The sequence below is a fragment of the Ostrinia furnacalis genome, unplaced genomic scaffold, assembly GCF_004193835.3.
Source record: "Ostrinia furnacalis isolate ACB-3 unplaced genomic scaffold, ASM419383v2 OfSCF2102, whole genome shotgun sequence".
NCBI lineage: Eukaryota > Metazoa > Arthropoda > Insecta > Lepidoptera > Crambidae > Ostrinia > Ostrinia furnacalis.
In genome coordinates, this window is record NW_021132341.1 from 295,553 (window position 1) to 316,791 (window position 21,239).

At 40.4% G+C, this 21,239-nt stretch overlaps 1 protein-coding gene and 1 non-coding gene across 8 annotated transcripts in view; one reads left to right on the forward strand and one right to left on the reverse strand.

Moving 5' to 3' along the window:
- The window catches only part of Nt5b (5' nucleotidase B), a 29,258-nt gene extending 8,537 nt beyond the window's left edge, over positions 1-20,721 (forward strand). For 3 of the 7 annotated variants that reach the window (XM_028307162.1, XM_028307161.1, XM_028307160.1), the window contains 12 exons: positions 4,341-4,414; positions 4,513-4,630; positions 4,710-4,805; positions 4,891-5,037; positions 5,289-5,565; positions 5,964-6,138; positions 7,627-7,849; positions 8,635-8,782; positions 17,553-17,707; positions 18,718-18,823; positions 19,577-19,733; positions 20,501-20,721. In XM_028307162.1, coding sequence (XP_028162963.1) covers positions 4,341-4,414; positions 4,513-4,630; positions 4,710-4,805; positions 4,891-5,037; positions 5,289-5,565; positions 5,964-6,138; positions 7,627-7,849; positions 8,635-8,782; positions 17,553-17,707; positions 18,718-18,823; positions 19,577-19,684 — 1,627 coding nt within the window. In that variant the 3' untranslated portion in view covers positions 19,685-19,733; positions 20,501-20,721. Of the gene's footprint in view, positions 1-398; positions 501-1,895; positions 2,152-4,340; positions 4,415-4,512; positions 4,631-4,709; positions 4,806-4,890; positions 5,038-5,288; positions 5,566-5,963; positions 6,139-7,626; positions 7,850-8,634; positions 8,783-11,201; positions 11,284-17,552; positions 17,708-18,717; positions 18,824-19,576; positions 19,734-20,500 lie in introns of those variants that run through there. The other 4 variants (XM_028307163.1, XM_028307164.1, XM_028307165.1 and 1 more) reach the window with 4 other exon arrangements.
- TRNAA-AGC (transfer RNA alanine (anticodon AGC)) lies at positions 9,503-9,575 on the reverse strand. Its single transcript has one exon. It is a non-coding gene; the product is annotated as a tRNA-Ala (tRNA).
- Positions 20,722-21,239: the final 518 nt, after the last annotated feature.

Consider the following 21,239-nt stretch of genomic DNA (forward strand, 5'->3'; position numbering starts at 1 on the left):
AGGAAATTAATTATCCGTCTTAACTTCTTAAGGGGCAAATAAGTATTCGTAAAATAAAATTACTTTTTGTTCATTTTGTATCAACAACACCTAAGCTATGAGCTGCTTCTCGCTATGTTTGGCGTTATTTGCGAACGATAAGAATAGCCGCTTATCATGCACATGAACAGAGCTCTAACTGCAAATTGGTTCCATGAACAATTTTGTTTTCCGTGCCGTGATAACTCGCAGGATGTGTATGAATAACTTTTGTATGCGTCGCTATCCATAATACAATAATGTCATGTCGCGACTAAGTGAATGAAGCAAGAAGCAAGTGAATCAGCTGTTGTGCCGGTGTGGTGTGGGGGAAGCGGCGGCCGATGTTGTTGGGTATAGGCTACGTCGACGCCGCCGGAGCGTCAGTATACGCGGACGCCCCCGCCGTAAAGTGCGCTCTCAGTAACTTGATTAAATTTCCTTATCAGAGCGATCTTGATACGTGACGTTTTCTTTGTATTGTGAGTGTTGTTGTCATGCTTCGGTTTATTTCACCTTATTACGCTCATTGTGTAGATAAAGGACGCGGAATATCGTTCAACTTTCACGCGTCATACACTTATTTAGTGATTTGTAATATCGGTGATAGTAGATATGGGTATCTTTGACAGTAACTCTAGGAGTTTCAAGAATGCGGGTTTGAAAGTGTTTCTATTTGACTTTGGCAATCATTAGCATGTTAATGCGCAGTAGCATTCAGGTTGTGTTTGTTGTGCAACTTGACTTCGAGTTTAACCAGTTAGTTGAATAGGTTTTGGGCCAGATTAAATACTAAGTGCTGCGTTTATTCAAATTTGCAGCATCGCGACGAATCGTCATCCTACCTACTACCACACTACTCATACAGTTTGTTTTCAAACAAAACACAATCAGAAGTTGTTATTGTGAATGTGACGGTGACTCAGGGGGATTGAATTTATTTCTTTGTCTTCGTTTGTTTTCATCTGGCTATCATTTAAAATTTAAAACCTCAGTACCTATTTATTTACATCACCTACATACATACTACCTATTATGAATTCGCCACGGAATATTTTATGTTCTATCTGCGAGGTTGATATGAATATTTTCCTTATGCAAGTGAGCGAATGCGTTGGTCAAATTAGCCGGCTGTTATGGGTTTGAGTGCTATATTGATTGGCGGAGCTGGCAGCGGTTCCCCCATGCGCCCTGCATCCCATCCCGGCCCCCAATGAGCCCATTCACGATACCTATCTGTGTATCCTATAATATCTACACTTAGCAATATTAGTTTAAATTTAACTGTGTTACAGGAACAAACCATACCATATATTTTTTCCTGTAACCACACTATACTGTAATGCTTTGCACAAAATAAAAAAGCACAATAAAATTCAGTGAATTTGTAAAACTGCGACATTTAGATCAACACAACGATACCTTCTTCGTCTGATTCTGTCTAGATTTGAAGAAATAAATACCAACGTGGGGCAGTGCCCGTTATGATAACTTCATTATAATTTTTATTCCATAAAAGTTGTGTTAATCACCCACCTATTTTTAGGATTCAATGTATGTTAATCATATTCTTAGCTATGCAAAAATATTCAGAACAAGACTTGAAATTTTTTATGGATATAATTTTATCTTTTTATGTCGATATCTGTATATTTTATGATTTGGGCCTAAATCTCACTGAATTGTGGATAGTAGGTAGATAACAATCTACGACCTATTCATCACACAAGATAACTCTTTTAGCTGAAACCGGTCTATTAACCTTGTTACTGTCAAGGATATCCAGTCCAAACGCTTCCGACGCGAATGCTGCAATCATAGCAACGCATGCGTCGACACGAATTCTAAATTTATCAAGTTATTTTGTTTATACTTAGTGAGTGATATAGGTAACTATACTGAGAATTGCTTAACCGTTAATTACATTCGAAAGCGTAGGCTACGCCGATAAAGACTCGTTTGAGCTGAAGCAAGCAGAGCGTGGTGGCAATATAATAACTGTTGTTGTGAGTGATATGCCATGAAGTTTCAAGACACCATGGCAAACGGAACTGTAAAAGTGCCTAAGGACCCCGTCCTGCTTAACGGCTCCTCTTACGGCAAAGGCGACAGATACACGGCAGCACCCAACGAGTAAGTTTACAAGATATCCTTGACTGTATTATTTTAGCGTTGTCGTGTTATATCGTCATAGAAATAAAATGGAATCGGCCAAAAACAATTTGCACGACCCACCTAAAACTAATTAAGAACGTTATACTACTTACTAGCTGAACAAATTGTGCCTTATTAGCTCGTGTTAAATGTGTCTGGAGTTACGCAAAGCATTGAAAGATCTATGATTCATAATTTCGAGTTTATCACTAATTGATCGATTGTAAAAACGGAAGGAAAAGGAAGCTTTCTATATTTGAAATTAATTAGTATTTTCTCTGTATTTTCGTAAATCGGTTTAACGAGAGTAGGTGATATATCGGGAATGTTTACTCGCAGTAAATGATCTTCAGTGCTAATGAGGTAGCAACATAACATCGAGACAATAATTCAAATTGACACACGGACACGACAAAATCTTCCAATTAGTATACATCAGTAATAGGTAGGTGTAAATGATCTACCCAGTATTGGCATTCTGTTGGAATTCTTCTGTGTCGGGAAGACATGGAGCGCTGCGCGTGCGATGTCACCCTTCGGGTTCATTATTAATCTGAACATTACACCCACCGGCGCCAATGTTTAAATCTGGATTAGCACTTTGCCTCACGTTTCTCAATGTCGTTTATATTTACGTGGTGACGCTTCAAATTCCAGCTGGATTAACCAGGTGCATAATATTATGCAGATCACTGTATGTAATTAATGAGGATCATGTATATTTGACGACACTAACTATTATGTCCGCCACGTTTCCAATTTTACATTTCCTGTCACGAACATTCGGCCGAACAAAGCAAGTAGGTCAGTAGCTCTTAACTCCCGTGTTATTTGACTAAGCTTTCGCATAGGTAATGGCAGGTAACAAAAATATACACTCTGACATTGTAGTTATTATTAATTTACTTTGCTGTCTGTCCGTTCTCAACATTCGTAATGAGTTTTCGCGGAACTTCGTTTGTGAAATTATTGCTACTTCTATGACAGTGCTCTTGAAGAGAAATCTTCACCACCAAGCTACAAGCTTAGTGTAAAATTGTGTGACGATAAACACGCACGTAACAGAACGTCCTTGGCATTCTTAGTTCATGGTTGGCTTTAACTAACCAACACCTTAAATTTTATCTTGCTTCGATTAAAATACTTTCTGCTCTGTTTTCAAAGACAGACTTTTTGGCAGATATCATTTTGATTATTGCATGCCGTTAATAATCTGTTCCTGATCTAATCTCAACGTCTAGACAGTAAGTCTGATCACTAGGTTCATCAAGATTAACGGCTGACTATTTTTTACTACAAGGTATTAACTCTCTCTTGGTAATTTTCCGAGAGCATTATGCAGCGTAAAGTGTAGGTGGCTGATGATTTTATCTATTTCTTGAACTAAACTTTCCATTACATAATTAGGAATCCGCTGTTCGTGTTGGGGTTTCCGTTGTTATGAATGGAAAAAGACACTGCGTGCTCCTCGCGCTTATTATCATGGCTGAGAGCATCAATCTGACGTAATCGTTATCTGAAGTGCTCTAGATCGGTTGCGTGCGAGAATGAGTTAACCATCTCTAACTCGCCCATCCATCCGCCTAACAGCTGAACTATTAAACCACTTATCGTGCAATCAAGAGTTTCGATGTAGTAATTGCTGCTGTTAAGGTTCAAGGAAATTATCAATCGCCTTAAATCTACACGTCAACGGTCTTGTAAACATATTTTTACTGAAAAGAAATCATTTTGAATTTATTACTTACGAGTTACTTGTCATGTTTTTAATTGAACATACATACATACATAACAGCAGCTATAAATACGAACTTCAAATCGGTGATAAAGTGTGCTTCTTAATTTTATACAGTCAAATAGCGTGGACTAGATATAAATTCGTCTCACGTGCGCTTGTGCATGTTAGCTGTAATCGGCTGGCAGTCTGTAATAAAAAAGGTTTTCCATAAATAGAAGTCGTATTTACTACACTCAACGATGTTCTAGTTTTAGACATTATTTTTGTATGACTCGCTAATGTATCATCGATGTAAAACGATAGCGGGCGACACGCGCACCTCGTTACATACCCACTCGTATTTCTGTCATATTTCCAGCTCGTTGGTATTTTAATAATACCATTCCAAATCTCTCTAACCTTACTAACGACACTCCTTTCTTTGTTTCAGAATATTTGTAAACAGATCGTTACATTTAGAAAATGTTAAATTTTATGGGTTTGACATGGACTACACATTGGCAGGTGCGTGTCGCTAGAATATTTATTAAGATATAAATATAGAAACGTGTTTACCCTGTTATTTTAGTCGTATCTCTTCTATTTATAATGTTTGTTTACAGAATACAAATCACCGCAGTATGAAACGTTAGGATTTAATTTAACCAAAGAAAGATTAGTACACAAGGGATATCCTCGTGAAATATTAGAATTTGAATATGACCCTTCGTTTCCAGTAAGGTACGTTTCACTTCATTGAAAAATATAAAATATAAAAGATGTTACCTTGATACAAATGATAATGTATTATTTATTACAGAGGCCTATGGTTTGACACATTATATGGTAACTTGTTAAAGGTAGACGCATACGGAAACATTTTAGTATGCGTGCATGGATTCGAATTTCTAAAGCAGTAAGTAATGCGTTTTAACATGACGTGTCATTGATAATATAGTACATGATTGTGTCAGTATAATTAATCTATTATTTCATTTCAGCTCGCAGGTGTATGAATTATATCCTAACAAATTCTTGACGCTAGACGAATCTAGAGTATACGTACTGAATACGTTGTTTAACTTACCAGAGACCTACTTGATAGCATGTTTGATAGATTTCTTCACCAATTCGCCGCAGTACACGAGGTGAGTGTTGACAGAACAACAATTTAATAGGCCAATAACCACAGTAAACTTTATGAGGGAGTTCCAATACCAATGTAGTTTGTAGACTAGGTATAAATAAGAACTGTATTTGTTGACATTTAGCCAATTTGCAATGACGTCACACCGATGGGTATCGAAAATACAGCTTGTCTATCATTATGATTTAATTCGCTGGCCTCGAAGGGTTATGGATGGCTGCTAACAGATTTATATTTTTCATTCATTTGTAGAGAGAAGACGGGAGTACGATGTGGGGATCTAGCAATGTCGTTCAAATCAATCTTCCAAGACGTAAGGAGCGCAGTAGACTACGTTCACATTCACGGCGATCTCAAAAAGAAGACTACAGAGAACCTGGATTTGTATTTGAAGAAGGATGAGAGGCTGCCAATGTTCCTCTCGAGAATCACAGAGAGCGGAGCTAAGCTGTTCCTGTTGACGAATAGTGAATTCAATTTTACGGATAAAATTATGAACTATCTGTTTGATTTCCCGCACGGCGCTAAGGTAAGATTCCAAAAATGTTCATTCATCTGACCTGCGATTAAACTTTTGTCTTATTTAATACCTACATTTTTTTCTGATTTTAATTGATCGGTTCGTACGTACGTATTCATTACTGAACCTTTCTATCTAAAAACGAAATGTAGTTTTCTGAAAGTAGGAATTTGCAAGGAAGTATGTGCAATGTTGCTTTACTTCTTGGAAATTCAAATTCCCAGTTGACCATCCCAAAATTTTTGCTGTCTATCAAAACATACAGTGGTTTTCTGAAAGCCTATTTTTTCCTTGTCCAGAAAATATTGACCATGTGACAAGCAAACAAATAAATTGCTGAAATAATGCTTACGAAATCCTAATTCTATGACCATCTCACAACTCCCGTGTTTTATCTTTGTCTCCAGCCCGGCGAGCCTCACAGGAACTGGAAGACTTACTTCGACTGGATCGTGGTGGACGCGAAGAAGCCGCTGTTCTTCGGAGAGGGCACCACTTTGAGGCAGGTGGACACTCGCACCGGAGCCCTGAAGATGGGCCACCACGTCGGCCCGTTGCACGAGGGACTCGTGTATTCTGGAGGTAAGCTGATACGTACCGGAAAACAAAGCGTGTGTCGACAAGGTGGACCGACGACCTCATAAAGGGTTCATTTCATCGACGATGACACGCCTCAGCACTTTTTGGTTGGGGAACCGGTGGTTCGGGGAGTTTGATCCGAACAATCCGAGCGTCACCATTGCAGTGTGCGCGCGAACTCACGGACAACTATCCAATGAGGGCTATCGTTTTTATACTTAACAGTTGGCACCCCTGGCGATTGACAGGACCTTACTCTACAGTGGCGCCATCTTGATGAGTGCAAATGCGATAGTCCTCCTACCACTATACGGCGCTAACTGGTGAGCGCTAAAACGATAGCCCTCATTGCAACGCTGCCAATGCCAACAATGACGCTCGGATTAGTCGGATCAAACTCCCCGCACCCCGCGCTTCCCCAACCAAAATGTGCTCGACCGGAGAGTGGTGGGGTGCGTCTTCGTGAATGAAACGATCTATAGCAGGAAGACGCTGGAAGAAGGCCGCTATCAACCGCGCGATATGGAAATCATTGGGGGAGGCTTATGTTCAGCAGTGGACATCCTCTGGCTGAAATGACGATGATGATGATGAAGCTGATTATGATATAGAATGTTACGCTGTTGAGATAAGCTGCATATCTCTCTATTGTACCAACTACCATCTTGTTTAGAACAAATAATCTTAGAATCTTTGAAATTACTTGCCCATTTAGGTGGTTTTTTTTTTTAAATAACCGAGTAAGATTACAAAAGTGTGATAGATTCCTGTAAATAGATCGAATAGTAATCTAATACTATTTTGTATCTCCCGTGCCACTCCCATACCTCAGGCACTTGCTGAGTTAGCCCTAGTCTGTTATTATATCTACTATTGATTGAAGTCTCTAGAAGACGTTATTAAAAACATTTTAGTGTCATTACGCACTTAATGGTTATAACCGATAAATTGTCAATTCTAATTCGTTATCACTTCTTGTAATAATAATCTATTATTTTCCATAATAATGTTATCAAAGTACTTGAGTAATGTAATGTATGTGTAACGATCTTTGATTGACGACGCGCTGCGGTAAAATATGTTGATGTATGTTATCTTATCGAAGTACCGTCAATTAATCATACTACAGAGTATTAGCAAGCACCAATAAATAACTCTGTGAGATTATGATATTCGTATAGTTTGCAGTAGTAAAATTATGATTGTAGATGTGGTTGTTTTTGTAATTTAAGTGGCATTGTTATTCTTGTACCAGATGTAACAATGTAACAATCCAATCCAATAAGCAAATGTTTTGGCCGATATTATGACGAAATAGTTTCCAAAGTGTGGAACACGGCAACAAAATGTTATTTATCAACTGAAGTGACTGAATTTTTAAAGAGAAAACAGCCGGTATAATTGTAAAACACCTGTTTGACGGTCGCGTGCAAAACAATCGATATCGCACAATGAACTCTTCATTCATTCTGCATCATTTATTTTGTCCAGGGTCGTGTGACGTGTTCACGGAGCTTATCAGCGCCAAAGGGAAGGATGTCCTCTACATCGGAGATCACATCTTCGGAGATATCCTGAAGTCTAAAAAGATTGGTGGATGGAGGACCTTCCTGATAGTTCCAGAGTTAGTGCAGGAGTTGCACGTGTGGACTGACAAATGCCAGCTGTTCGCACAGCTTCAGAACCTTGATATACAGCTCGGAGATATGTACAAGTGAGTAATTTTATGGCCTGTAATAGACTTGTCGGAATTTATGGAGGGTCAGGTGTTTTGACATGGCTCAATTGATCTATCGTGAGTATACCTTTACAGAAAGTCTATGTAATATGAAATGTATAGATAAACATTCCTAATATAATAATGATCTTAATTTGGTCAAATATTTTTCGTATTCTAACAACATTGCTATTCTAAGAACTTATTAGTCAATATTCATGTGTGTGACGCGGTTCGTAGTTGTAAACATTTTGTGTGCAAAAAGTATTAAAGTCGTGCTTAATACATACAATGGGGTATTATAAGAAACATATTAGGTGTTTGTACAGCTGCACTACCTGTTATAGCTTGGTCAAAACACGATTGTCAACACGACTGATAACAAAAAAACAGCAGTCACATTATTTACCATACAAGGTTGATAATCTTGTTATTGCTTGCCATTCACACTTTACATACAATACGAATTCTGATTCGTCGATTAAAACAAGCAGTAGATTATTATATCTTTATTTGTGAAGCTAATATAAAACTGCCAACGCTTTGTAGGTCAATTTGGACCGAAAATCTTTTGTGTTACAGATGAGTACGGTATCACAGCATTATGTTCCGCTCACAGAACTTATTTTTAAGTGGGTTGAAGCAGTTTAAAAATACTGCTAGCTTATTTTAGGCAGATATATTTTTCGTGTTACAGATGAGCACGGTATTACAGCAATATGTTGCGCTCAGTGAGCTTATTTTATAATGTCATATATTTATACTTTTTATATTTATTACAGAGACTTGGACTCCAGCACGAAGGAGAAGCCAGACATATCCAAACTGCGCATGGCCATCCGTGACGTCACCCACAAGATGGATCTCGCGTACGGCATGCTAGGATCTTTGTTCAGATCTGGATCCAGGCAGACATTCTTCTCGTCACAGGTAAAATAAAAGCTGAAACTTTTTAGTATATAATCCTACTACGTAGAAAAAACAAGTCAAGTAATTGATAAATTACGCAATTGAAATAGGCGCATGAGCGATATCATAATACACATGAAACAAATATTAAATTGTAAAGGTAAGTACATAACGACTAAGTTGGGAGCCATTACATATTGGGAAGATTTAAATTGGTCTACATTTTTAATGTTGTTCAAGTAGAAATAGTTCCTTGTTTTTTTGGCTAGATTTATGATGATAGTGTGTGTTTCTTGAGATCAAGCAAATAATACGAAAACCATCATTTTCTCCCATTGTTTATATTTATAGTGCTGTCGCGAAACTGAATTAGTAAAATGAATAACAGCAGAGATGACAGTCGACACCTTGGACTGCAGCTTCTCGCGAACTTATTGGCGTGACCATATCTGGCAGGCCATCTGACGTGGTCTTTCATTTGAACGGACAGCCCAACATAATTAATTAGTTTTATTAATGATGATCGTAAGCCTGTTTTAATTGTCACAGTTTAGAAAGTTATTGAATAGGAATTGTAAAAAAAATATGTTTTGGTTTTTGAACACTGATGAATAGTATAATATGAAATAAAGTAAAGTCTACATAAAGTCGTAATTTTATGTTTTTTTCTTTATTAATAGTATTTTCGTAAAACGTAAATGTTACGTCGTAAAAAACTTCATGAAAAACAGACAAAATAATTGGAGGCGCCGGGTATCGATCCCGGTACCTCTCGCATGCTAAGCGAGCGCTCTACCATCTGAGCTACGCCCCCGATAAACAGAGTGGCGAAATTTCGGTACAGGCTGGGTCACACACATCGCGATAACATTCGGGTGACACAGCGTGCGTCGTAGCGAAGTTCTTGCGACTATACAAAAAGAGCACCGAAGTATACGCGAATACTTAGCTACACATATCGCTATAGCGTGAGTCTTTGGGTTATCGCGATGTGTGTGGCCTAGGGGTAGATAATATTAGTACGAGTAGTAAAGCTTCACGAACTCGCTCGACACGGGTGATGGAAAAAATATTTAATAAATAATAAATAAATAAATAAATATCCTTAGACATTTTACACTGCGCTTCTAGTCCCAAACTAAGCAAAGCTTGTACTATGGGTACTAGACAACGGATATAAACATACTTAAATACTTTTTTTTTTGTAAATACATACTTATTATACATAGAAAACACCCAGTCCAATACAAACAAATATGTTCATGCACACAAATGTTTGTACTGTGCGGGAATCGAACCCGCTACCTCCGGAATAGTAGTCCGTTTCGAACCACTACACCAAGCGGCCGACAGATTTACTGATAATGTAAATAAATTATGACTGCTATTATTTTGCAACACCGAAGATATCCCGGATATTAGCCTATACGAGATTAGGATAGCTCTCAAACAACTTAAGAACAACAATGCACCGGGTGATGACGGAATAACCTCGGACCGCGGGTGGTACACCGATACTGAAGGTCCTTCAGGCTCTTTAACTCCGTTTTACTCGAGGGAATAACGCCAGAGGCATGGAACAGAAGCGTGGTGGTGCTCTTCTTCAAGAAAGGAGATAACACCTTACTGAAGAATTACAGACCCATCTCGCTTCTGAGCCATGTTTACAAGCTGTTTTCGAGAGTCATCACGAAGTCATCGTCTCGCATAGTGGTACTAAAGTGCTTGTACAAAAACGAAGCTTTACGGTGCCGTCTCGATACTAACTTTTATTATAGAAACTACTAGCGGCCGCCCGCGACTTCGTACGCGTGGATCCCGTTTTACCCCCTTCATCTATCTTACGCGGTTTAGATTTTTTCATACAAATGTTTTTTCCCGCTAACTCCCATTTCCGTGGGAATTTTGCAATATCCTGTTGTAACTAAGCTTTAAGTTTACTAAGGTACCTGCATGCCAAATTTCAAGCGTCTAACTTAAGCGGTTTAGATTTTTCACACAAAAGGATTTTATCGCTAATTCGGGTGGGAATTTCGGGAATTCCTTTCTTTGTGCACCTCTACGGTACCTAAGCTACGTCCCTTCCAAATTTCAAGTGCCTACGTTTAGCCGTTTAGGCTGTGCGTTGGTATGTCAGTCAGTCAGTCAGTTTCTCCTTTTATTATATTTAGATAATGAGGGCTATCGTTTTTATACTTAACAGTTGGCACCCCTGGCGATTGACAGGACCTTACTCTACAGTGGCGCCATCTTGATGAGTGCAAATGCGATAGTCCTCCTACCACTTTAGCGCTCACCAGTTGGTGCCACTGTCTTCGCTACTAGCAAGTGACAGGACCTTACTCTACAGTGGCGCTAACTGGTGAGCGCTAAAACGATAGCCCTCATTGGTGTTTTCTATTGTATTTCTTTGTGTACACACGATTGCCCCGGCCCTCAGGTGGTGAGGTACGCGGACCTGTACGCGGCGTCGTTCCTGAACCTGATGTACTACCCGTTCTGTCAAGGCCAATGACAGGTTGACTTGTCATTTCCCTATGATCGCGCCGGCGATAGCGATCTGCACGCGTTGGTGTGGTTGAAGCTTTAGGCCTCAGCCTCGAGTTTAGCGGGCAGCGGCGCGGGAGCGGGGCGGGCAACACAGACCCGTTCTCGAAACAAGCGGGCAGCTCGCGCGGCGCTTTAGCGGCGAAGTGTTGTGTTCGGGGTTGTGTTGTCGAGATATTTGTTTTTATTCGCAAACGAAATGTCTGAACAACGGCGACAATTTTATTTCGATTCAAATTTATTCCTATTATTGTGGGCAAAAGAAGGAGTGCGCTGCCCGCTCGTTGCCCGCTCCCGCGCCGCTGTTTTCGAGAACCGGTCTATTTGATTTTACGCATAAGATCCTGCCGCTCCCGAATCTCTAGGCTGAGGCTTTACGGGCACCGTCTCGGAAACTATAATTGGTGTTTTTGTATTGTTTTTTCTTTGTGTACACACGATTGCCCCGGCCCCAGGTGGTGAGGTACGCGGACCTGTACGCGGCGTCGTTCCTGAACCTGATGTACTACCCGTTCTGTCAAGGCCAATGACAGGTTTCGCGACTCATGACAGTCACGCGACTTGTCATTTCCCTATGATCGCGCCGGCGATAGCGATCTGCACGCGTTGGTGTGGTTGAAGCTTTACGGGCACCGTCTCGGAAACTATAAGGCGGTTATCACACTGCGCCGCGCTCCGCCGCGGAGCGCGGGGCGACAGATTTAATAATTGTATGCAAGTACCTCAGATAGTATAGAAAATACGCGCGGCACTTCACACAACGCGTCCGCGCGCGTGATTTTTTATATGAAAATCACGCGCTCCGCGGCGGAGCGCGGCGCAGTNTTTTTTCTTCATTCAAATGGCAAAGCATCATAAATTGCACAACTTTCGCGGAATCTCGATCAGAATATCTCGAGCGGTTAAATATTCGCGAATAATTATCAAAACAGTTAATTGCGAGCGATTCACCACAAACACGTCCAATTACTATAGTTACATAAACAATAACCAGACTGTGTCCAATTTGTAAGCAATCCGACAATTCTGGTTCGTATTTTAATTTCATGCTGGATGGTTTTAATCCTAAATATATTTTGCAATATCGAAATTATTCCTTGCCAATTATTTCTGTCGTTGCAAAAGTACGTGGCCATTTGCATCTACCGTCATCCGTTGCGCGGGTAAATACTTAGTAATCTAACAACAATTTGTACTTCCTCTACAGAACTATTATAACCATGGCCTGATGAGTTGTCGTTCCCAATATATTTGGGTTCAGGGCTATGTAATTAATGAAAGTACATATCAATCAATAAGTGGCATGACCCACGCCTTATCTATTGCACGGTTGTTACTGATTTTCACGTGGGAAACTGAATGATAACGCAAATATGATCTATTAAATATACAAAGCAATATCAAATACATAACTAATTGCTATGCTTTGACAGATAATCTAAATATTGTCTACGCTAGGAATTATAGTCAGTCTATGGGTTAAACTGAATCATTTTACACTGACATGAAACTAAATGAAAAAACTCTTATTGGATCCTTTATTAGTTCCAAATCAAATCGGATGTCAAATGAAATCATTCTCATGTCAATCGGATTCGTACGTGATTCATTCATACGAGTACAACAATGGACATTCAATTGATAATAATGGACATCAACCTTTTATTGTACCAGTGACAAAATACTGCATTCGGTACGTTTCGTTGTTATCACAAAGCTACATCTTAACTTTAAAATAATTAATAAGTATTCATTCTAATTTGAGCACTTATTTCATCGCTTCTTATTTATTACTCAACCCAATCGTTTCATCGCAGTTATTTAATAAATCCATTCCCGTGAAAGTAGCCCGATGTCTGAAGCAAGTTCTACCGAAAGTGATAGGTGCATCGATTGACTGCAGCACACGTAAGAGCTAAAGCACACGACACGATGCGATGCGGCGCCGCAACGCCAAAGTTTTCGCCGTATAGCTCGACGCGACGCCGCACCACTTGTATGCCCGCCACCGATATAGTTGAACGATTTTGAAACGTCAAATGGCAAAGATCGGAAACAGTAACCCGGGCTGGAAATTTATACTTCGACATTACGTTACTCCGACTGTCGGAGTCTGACATAACTGAATATCGACATGCCTTTACTGAGTAAAGTTTTATGTAGTTTATTATTTAGGTAGCCAGTAACCCGGGATTGATGGCAGCGCCTTCCTGCAAATGACATTTAGGTATTTTCCAACGTGGCAAAATTCGGAACGATCAATCCGGTATTGAAATTTATACTCAGACAAACGTTACTTCGACACTACTGAATATCAACATGACTTAGTAAAAACGGTGGCGCGTCCCTGTCAATGTCACGGGCGGGTGGGACGGTTCAGTCAAAGATTTCTATGTAAGATGACGCAGGGACAACGCTCCAGCGTCCTACCACCGCCGCATCGTGTGCTTTGGCTTTAAGTGATCGGTGCATCGAGTGCAGCACACGTAATCCGGTGACCTCAACAAATAACTATCCGCCGACATATCCCGATAGCGGCGCGCGTGCGTTATCAGCACGAACAACTTCCATTAAGCCTTCTGTAGCGTTGGCAAAACAGTCACAATATTTAATATTGTTTTTGCAACTCCAGTTCTTTGCGGTTTCGCGGTTTTGGGTAAAACTCTCTTAGATACTCAGAACAGAACACCAGAGTTAGATTTATTAGACTGAAATTCTGGAATCGTTCTCTTGCCACATAGGCAGATAGTGAGTGATTTTTTTTTACTAAGTACCCTAAATAGTTTATAGTAATAGTATGTGTGGTAAGAGCATTACAGGTTCAATCATTCCGAATATGATTTATGATTCCATTCTTTAAAAGTCACATCAAGCCAAGATTTGATTAAGCTATGTTGGATGGCAATGACACCACAAATATGTCACTGGATATGAGGAAGTATCAAAATTTCAGGAAAATATCGTAATAGTTAAATAAAAAAGTTTTGTACCTAATACCACAGAATATTAATAAGTACTGCGTACAGAAGTTTTACTTCGCGAAGGTATTTAAAAAAATGCATGCTCAATGTCATTAACAATATGGTGTAATTTAGCTTGTCTCAAGAGTCAAGCACCATTTTGTTGACAAACGTCAGTGATCGGCACTGCGCCGAAGCTATAGGGCTGACTTTGGTAAAATGATGTGACGTGAGGTGCCAAACTGCGGAAAATGGCGGAGGAAATACATGATTTAGCATGAATTATCATGAATAATATTAATTAACCACTTATTTACCTCTCAGTGTCTTGAGGCAACTTAAAAAAGTATTTTCTGTGTTTTTATTATTATTTACGCAGTTAAATACTGCACAGTATTTAGTACATCATTTTCTTTATTTTCTTCCATCATACACAAGAATACGCGTGCGTGAGTCAATGTTCGCTCGTATGTGAGGCCTTTTCGAATAGTATCCTGTAGGTGGGCCATCGTGCGTGTTTTGTTTTCGATGTAAACTCGCGGAGATGAACAGGCCTGCTAATACTCTATCAATTATTTTGTGACGTTTCTGCCAACGCTACGTGTAGGGTGGGTAGGGCAACATAGCGGAATGAGTGTTCTCCATGCCCTATCGCCTCTGTGGCACGAACTTCACGCCTGCGCCCGCGCAGGGTCTACATTACACGCTGCGATAAGTGTACCTGTTGTTTTTAACCTGATAGGTTAATCATCATACTGATGAAATGTATCGTTCGTTCGTTTCAGCCGAATGACGTCCACTGCTGCACAAATGCCTCCTCCAAGGTTTTCCACAATGAACGGTCCTGCGCTGCCCGCATCCAGGCTCCTCCCGCGACCTTCACCAGATCATCGGTCCACCTAGTAGGAGGCCTGCCCACACTACGTCTTCCAGCCCGTGGTCGCCACTCGAGAACTTTTCTGCCCCAACGGCCATCGTCTCTACGAGTGCCCCGCCCACTGCCACTTGATTTAGCAATTCTGCAATGAAATGTATACTTACTAATGATAAAATCGTGTATTTTAATGAGAAATGGACATGAGGATACAACTATTTTTACAATCACACACGCCAAGCCTATGCTCTTTGCGAATTATAGATGGACTGCGAAATTAACTTCAATTTTTGACCTAATCATCACTTTCAATCGGGTGAGTTACAGTCCAACCAAGAGTTCTCCTGTGTTGGATTAAAATAAAAAGATCAAAAGCGATAAGGTAATGGATAAATTAATCAGAACCAGAATTAAATATGTAATTATCTACTTATTTTCGAACTTAATGCATTTACAATGTTAATGTGCTCCCAGCGGAATTCCAACGCAAAACTCGACTATAGCTGCCGTAAGAGATCTGTAACCAACCCATCAGGTGATCATTTTTTAACCGTATAATGCTTCAACCCCACCAACAGTCGCGCGTACTTTCATGGGTCGCGGGACCTGTCATTGGCCTATGATCGCGCCGGTGATGGCGATCCGCACGCGTTGTGTGGTTGAAGCTAAACAGAATGACTAATATGTAGTAAAATACCCGGGATATCCAGAACTCTCTCACGAAACTTTAAGCTCGTATACAATTTGCCGCCTACTGATCATCAGCTCCTAACTTTGTTTCTCACCCAAAGCAGTTCGCACACAATAAATTAAGGCAATCGGGTGCGCAAGCGCTTTGCTTTCTGGTTCGCTTGCATAAGCTGACGCAATGCTAGGCATGTGGGCGCTGAAGTAATGCAGTTTAGATAATATAGCATAGGCATAGCTGGGCATTAACTCGTTAATCCGTTAATCGTTAATTAACGAAGTTAACATTTCTATTAACGGATTAACTTTTAAGTTAACTTTAAAAAATGTTAACGGACTCGTTAACTTCCGTTAAATTATCCTAAGTCCGTTAATCGTTAATCCAGTACCTACTATTTACCAAAAAGATACAGCAGGCACGCTAAAAACGCTAGAAAAACGCGTTCTGACAAGTACGTTTGGGCTTCCACCCGATCACTAACGACACCTTGTTAGTGTGTGGGACAACTCTTGCAACTGAATTTAAGACCAGTTTTCCTCAACCGATTGAGCTGAAAGGACATCATCTACGTTTCATATATTTTTGGTCCAAAATCCAAAGTGCCGGCCAACAAAAAAAAGTGCTGTATTCTGACAGAATACGTCTGCCTTAGCATTTGTTACTATGGCACCAAAGCTGTAGCACCACTGTGCGTCGAGTATTTGAGATCTAAAAGTCATTGACTATTCATACATTTTTTGTTCAAAATCAAAAGAGTCGGCCAATAAAAAAAAAGTGCTGTATTCTGACAGAATACGTCCGCCCTAGCATTTGTTACTATGGCACCAAAGCTGTAGCACCACTGTGCGTCGAGTATTTGAGATCTAAAATTCATCGACGATTCATACATTTTTTGTTCAAAATCAAAAGTGTCGGCCAATAAAAAAAAGATGCTGTATTCTGACAGAATACGTCCGCCTTAGCATTTGTTACTATGACACCAAAGCTGTAGCACTACTGTGCGTCATAGTATTTGAGATCGAAGTCATCCACGTTTCATATATATTTTTAAAACTCAAATACTACGATGCACAGTGGTGCTACAGCTTTGGTGCCATAGTAATAAATGCTAAGGCGGACGTATTCTGTCAAAATACAGCACTTTTATTTTTTGGCCGGCACTTTTGATTTTGACCAAAATGGATGATGTCCTTTGGTATACTTATGTAAGTACGATGACAATGCAATGTTATGGTACCATTGAGCTGGTCTGATGATGGAGTCATGAGGTGGCCATAGGAACTCCTAAATGAAACGGCGGCATCGCATCAAATTTGGGTTCGTTGGATTTGTCTTTTCGAGCACTTTAGTACTAGATGATGTCCAGGGTACTGATGATGGAGTCAGGACTTGTCATTTCCCTATGATCGCGCCGGCGATAGCGATCTGCACGCGTTGGTGTGGTTGAAGCTTTACGGGCACCGTCTCGGAAACTATAAGGCGGTTATCACACTGCGCCGCGCTCCGCCGCGGAGCGCGGGGCGACAGATTTAATAATTGTATGCAAGTACCTCAGATAGTATAGAAAATACGCGCGGCACTTCACACAACGCGTCCGCGCGCGTGATTTTTTATATGAAAATCACGCGCTCCGCGGCGGAGCGCGGCGCAGTGTGATAACCGCCTAATTGGTGTTTTTGTATTGTTTTTTTTTTGTAATCACACGATTGTCCCCGCCCCCAGGTGGTGAGGTACGCGGACCTGTACGCGGCGTCATTCCTGAACCTGATGTACTACCCGTTCTGCTACATGTTCCGCGCGCCCGCCATGCTCATGCCGCACGAGTCCACCGTCGCGCACGAGCAGCGGTTCACTGTCGACACGCCAACCATCGACCGGTCAGTGATGCTGTTATAATAGGGTGTTTGCCACCACCAATCAATTGACGTACTTTTTAAAACTGTCAAAACGAGACTCTTATAGATTTTTTGTATGGCAATACAATCTAGTGACGTCACTATTTTGTCAACTCAATCAAACGACTTTTTTCAATTACAATGCAAGTAAAAATCTTAATTTACAGGTAGTTTAAAATAAATTAAGTTTATAAGACCAGAATGAAGTGCCTTTTTCAAAAACTTGTGCTTTTGAATTATTGGGGAGTGGTGGCAAATACCCAATTATGATATAGAAGGTATTTGCGATCGCCAATTGATGCCTCTGTCTTAGCAAGTAACGAGTGTCAAGTGATGAAGATGAAGGTAGTAATTATGTTATCTCTTATCTACAAAAATCGATTGCGTCAACACTAGTCAACAGTATAAAAACTTAATAATCACGGCTGTATTAGCCTACAATGAAAGCTACGTTGCCGCGTTGCTACATCGTGTTACGCGGCTACGAGCCGTGCAAAAGCTACAGCTAGTAGCAGTGTACCATCTACGGCTACGAGCCGTGTAGCAGCTACGGCTACGAGAAGCAGCTACGGCTACGAGCTAGGTAGCAGCTACGGCTACGAGCTAGGTAGCAGCTACGGCTACGAGCTAGGTAGCAGCTACGGCTACGAGCTAGGTAGCAGCTACGGCTACGAGCTAGGTAGCAGCTACGGCTAGGAGCCGTGTAGCATCTACGGCTACGAGCCATGTAACTGCTTCGGCTACGAAAAGTGTAACAGCTACGGCTACGAGCTGTGTAGCAGCTACGGCTACGAGCAGTGTAAATGCTACGGCAGCGGCCTACGGCATTATTCGAAGACTACTATGAGAAACTTACAGCTTGCAGATTTCTTTAGCTCGTAATAAATTCATTTTCATTATCTCGTAGTCATTTCGTATTCTTATCCTACGATAACGATGTTGAAATTTTTCGAACACGACTTTATATCAATCACGCTAATTTTATATTTCAGTTCTAGGCATCCCAGCGCCCAGCGAGGATTTAGCGTCCACTCGCTTTCTGAGGACACAATCGAAGAAGTTGTGCCTGCCAAATGTCAGACCGATGTCGTCGATAAGGTAAAATTAATGATAAAATAAAATCTCGTTTAAAAAATTATAAGTCTAATATAGTGCAAGTTTCTGTACATAAGAAATAATTGAATCATCATCAACCTATGGCAGACCACACACCACATAGACCTCCCAATACGCGCCATTATACCCAGTCTTCGGTTTCTTGCAGTTTCGCAAGTAGTCTCCATATAATTGGAGGGTGTCCTACACAATGTTTGCTGAGCTGCGGTCTGTCGAAGTCGGCAGGCAAATATGACGAGTCCACTGCCACTTCAGCTTATGTGCTATCTTTATCAATACAACTCGATCGAGCTAACTGCGTATTGCGCATCTCACTGGAATGCGACTCTCCCTCCCACTTACCTGTACACCTCCTTCTCTGATACGCAGTTAACTCGACCGGATTGTAAGCCCCTTACTAATTAAAAGTTACACAGCTGTTGAACACTGTTTTAAAATGACATTTCCACACTAAAAGACATTTTAAATCACTGTTCAACGAGCGTGTAAGTTTTATTAGTAAGCTAAGGGGTAAGGCTGGTTTTAGAGTCACGCGGACCGTCAGTGCGGATCGCTCCGCACAGCCGATCTGTATGAACTGCTAGGGAGCGGAGCGGTTCCTCCGGACCGCATTACTCTAAAACGCTCCCTAGAAGTTCATACAGATTGGCCGTGCGGTGCGGGTCCGCACCGGACGGTCCACGTGACACTAAAACCAGCCTAAATGTTTATTTATGACGTCATGTCTACTTCCAGGCGTCAATGGTGCCTCACGCGCGGCCCGAGACTCCTCGTCAGCTCACGCACACACACGACGAAGACTGCTCCGACGACGAGGACGTGGCCAAGGCCGCCGCCAAGTAGACGCCACGCGACCGGGACGAGCGGGCGACTAACGCAGAACAGAGGGCTTATAGTCTTTTTCACCTAAGATGATCCGTATGACGTTTCGAGTTTGAAAGATTTAGAGATGTCACATAACTAAACCATAGCGATTTATCTATCGATTTTTTTCGAAGAGTTAGTAAAACCTACTTTTAGAGAAATATTTTGTATAGGTGTTATTTAACAAAAAACATGTTTTTTACAATTACTTTTTTATTTTTTATTGATAATATTCAAATTTCATGGTTCATGTTCAAAAAACGATTCCTAAAAAGTACTGGTTCTGTTTCTTTAAATTAAAAACCATTAATTTATTTTTAATGCGTTTATTAAAGTCAATAATCGAAAAATATAGTTGATTTTGTGATGTTTTTAATAACTAAGTATTCACTGCAATCGATTAATGAACAACGGAAATAATCGATTTTATTATACAAGAAATACCCCAGCACTAAATCTATTCCGTTTCACACATTGCGTACATGAAATAAATGATATTTTTACATCGTATTTAATTAAAATATAATCAATAGACTCAGATTTTACTATATATTTCAAGACAAGGTAGTTATTTTTTTTTATTATATCCCAACTAATATTATAAATGCGAAAGTAACTCTGTCTGTCTGTCTGTCTGTCTGTCTGTTACGCTTTCCCGCTTAAACCTCGCAACCGATTTTGATGAAATTTGGCATAGAGATAGTTTGAGTCCCGGGAAAGAACATATGTAGTACCTATGCGTAATATGGATAACCTTGAAGCGTCATACGGATCATCTTACGTGAAAAAGACTATAGTGTGAGTTTACACCAAACGTCGTCACTAGCAAGCGAGATTTCAGTTCTTAAGAGTTTCCGCTAGGGGCGCTGTACAATCCGTCATACATTTAATGTCACTTTTTTACGCAGTCGACATCGGATGCGTTTGACGTAAACTCACACTACGCTCCCTGAACACTCGAGTAGCAATTAATAAGGTCAGGGTATTGAAGTGTATTTCGTCGACTGGGGGCTGAGCTATAGATGAAACTGATATGTTTGTTATTTGGACGGATTTTAGAATTTTTAGATTTTAGATTTTTTTAGTACTCGGTTACACTACCAAGCCTCATAATTAATACAACCATGGCGATAAAACGAAATAATAACCAAATGTCAATTTTCACAATTTATTGAACTACATATTTCACTTGCGGTCGATGAAATACGCACCAGTGCGATCGGACCTTATTTGCGTCAAGTTTTTGAGTTTTCTGCTCTGCGTTGTGTCGTCTTACGTGCACCTTCAATCTGATGGCCTACACAAAGTAACAATCAACTGTAACAACTAGTAAAACCATCCCAACTGAGATATGAAAAACTGGATTTCTCTTGAGTATAACGAAATAAGAGCCCCAAAAATCCACTGCCCCTCTACATCTCGAGAAATACGGTGATATCATAAGATTACGTGGCCAAGCCACGCAGCATCTATAAATGCAATGTATGGCAAGTCCTAAAACGGTATTGGAATACCAACATGAAATTATGAAATG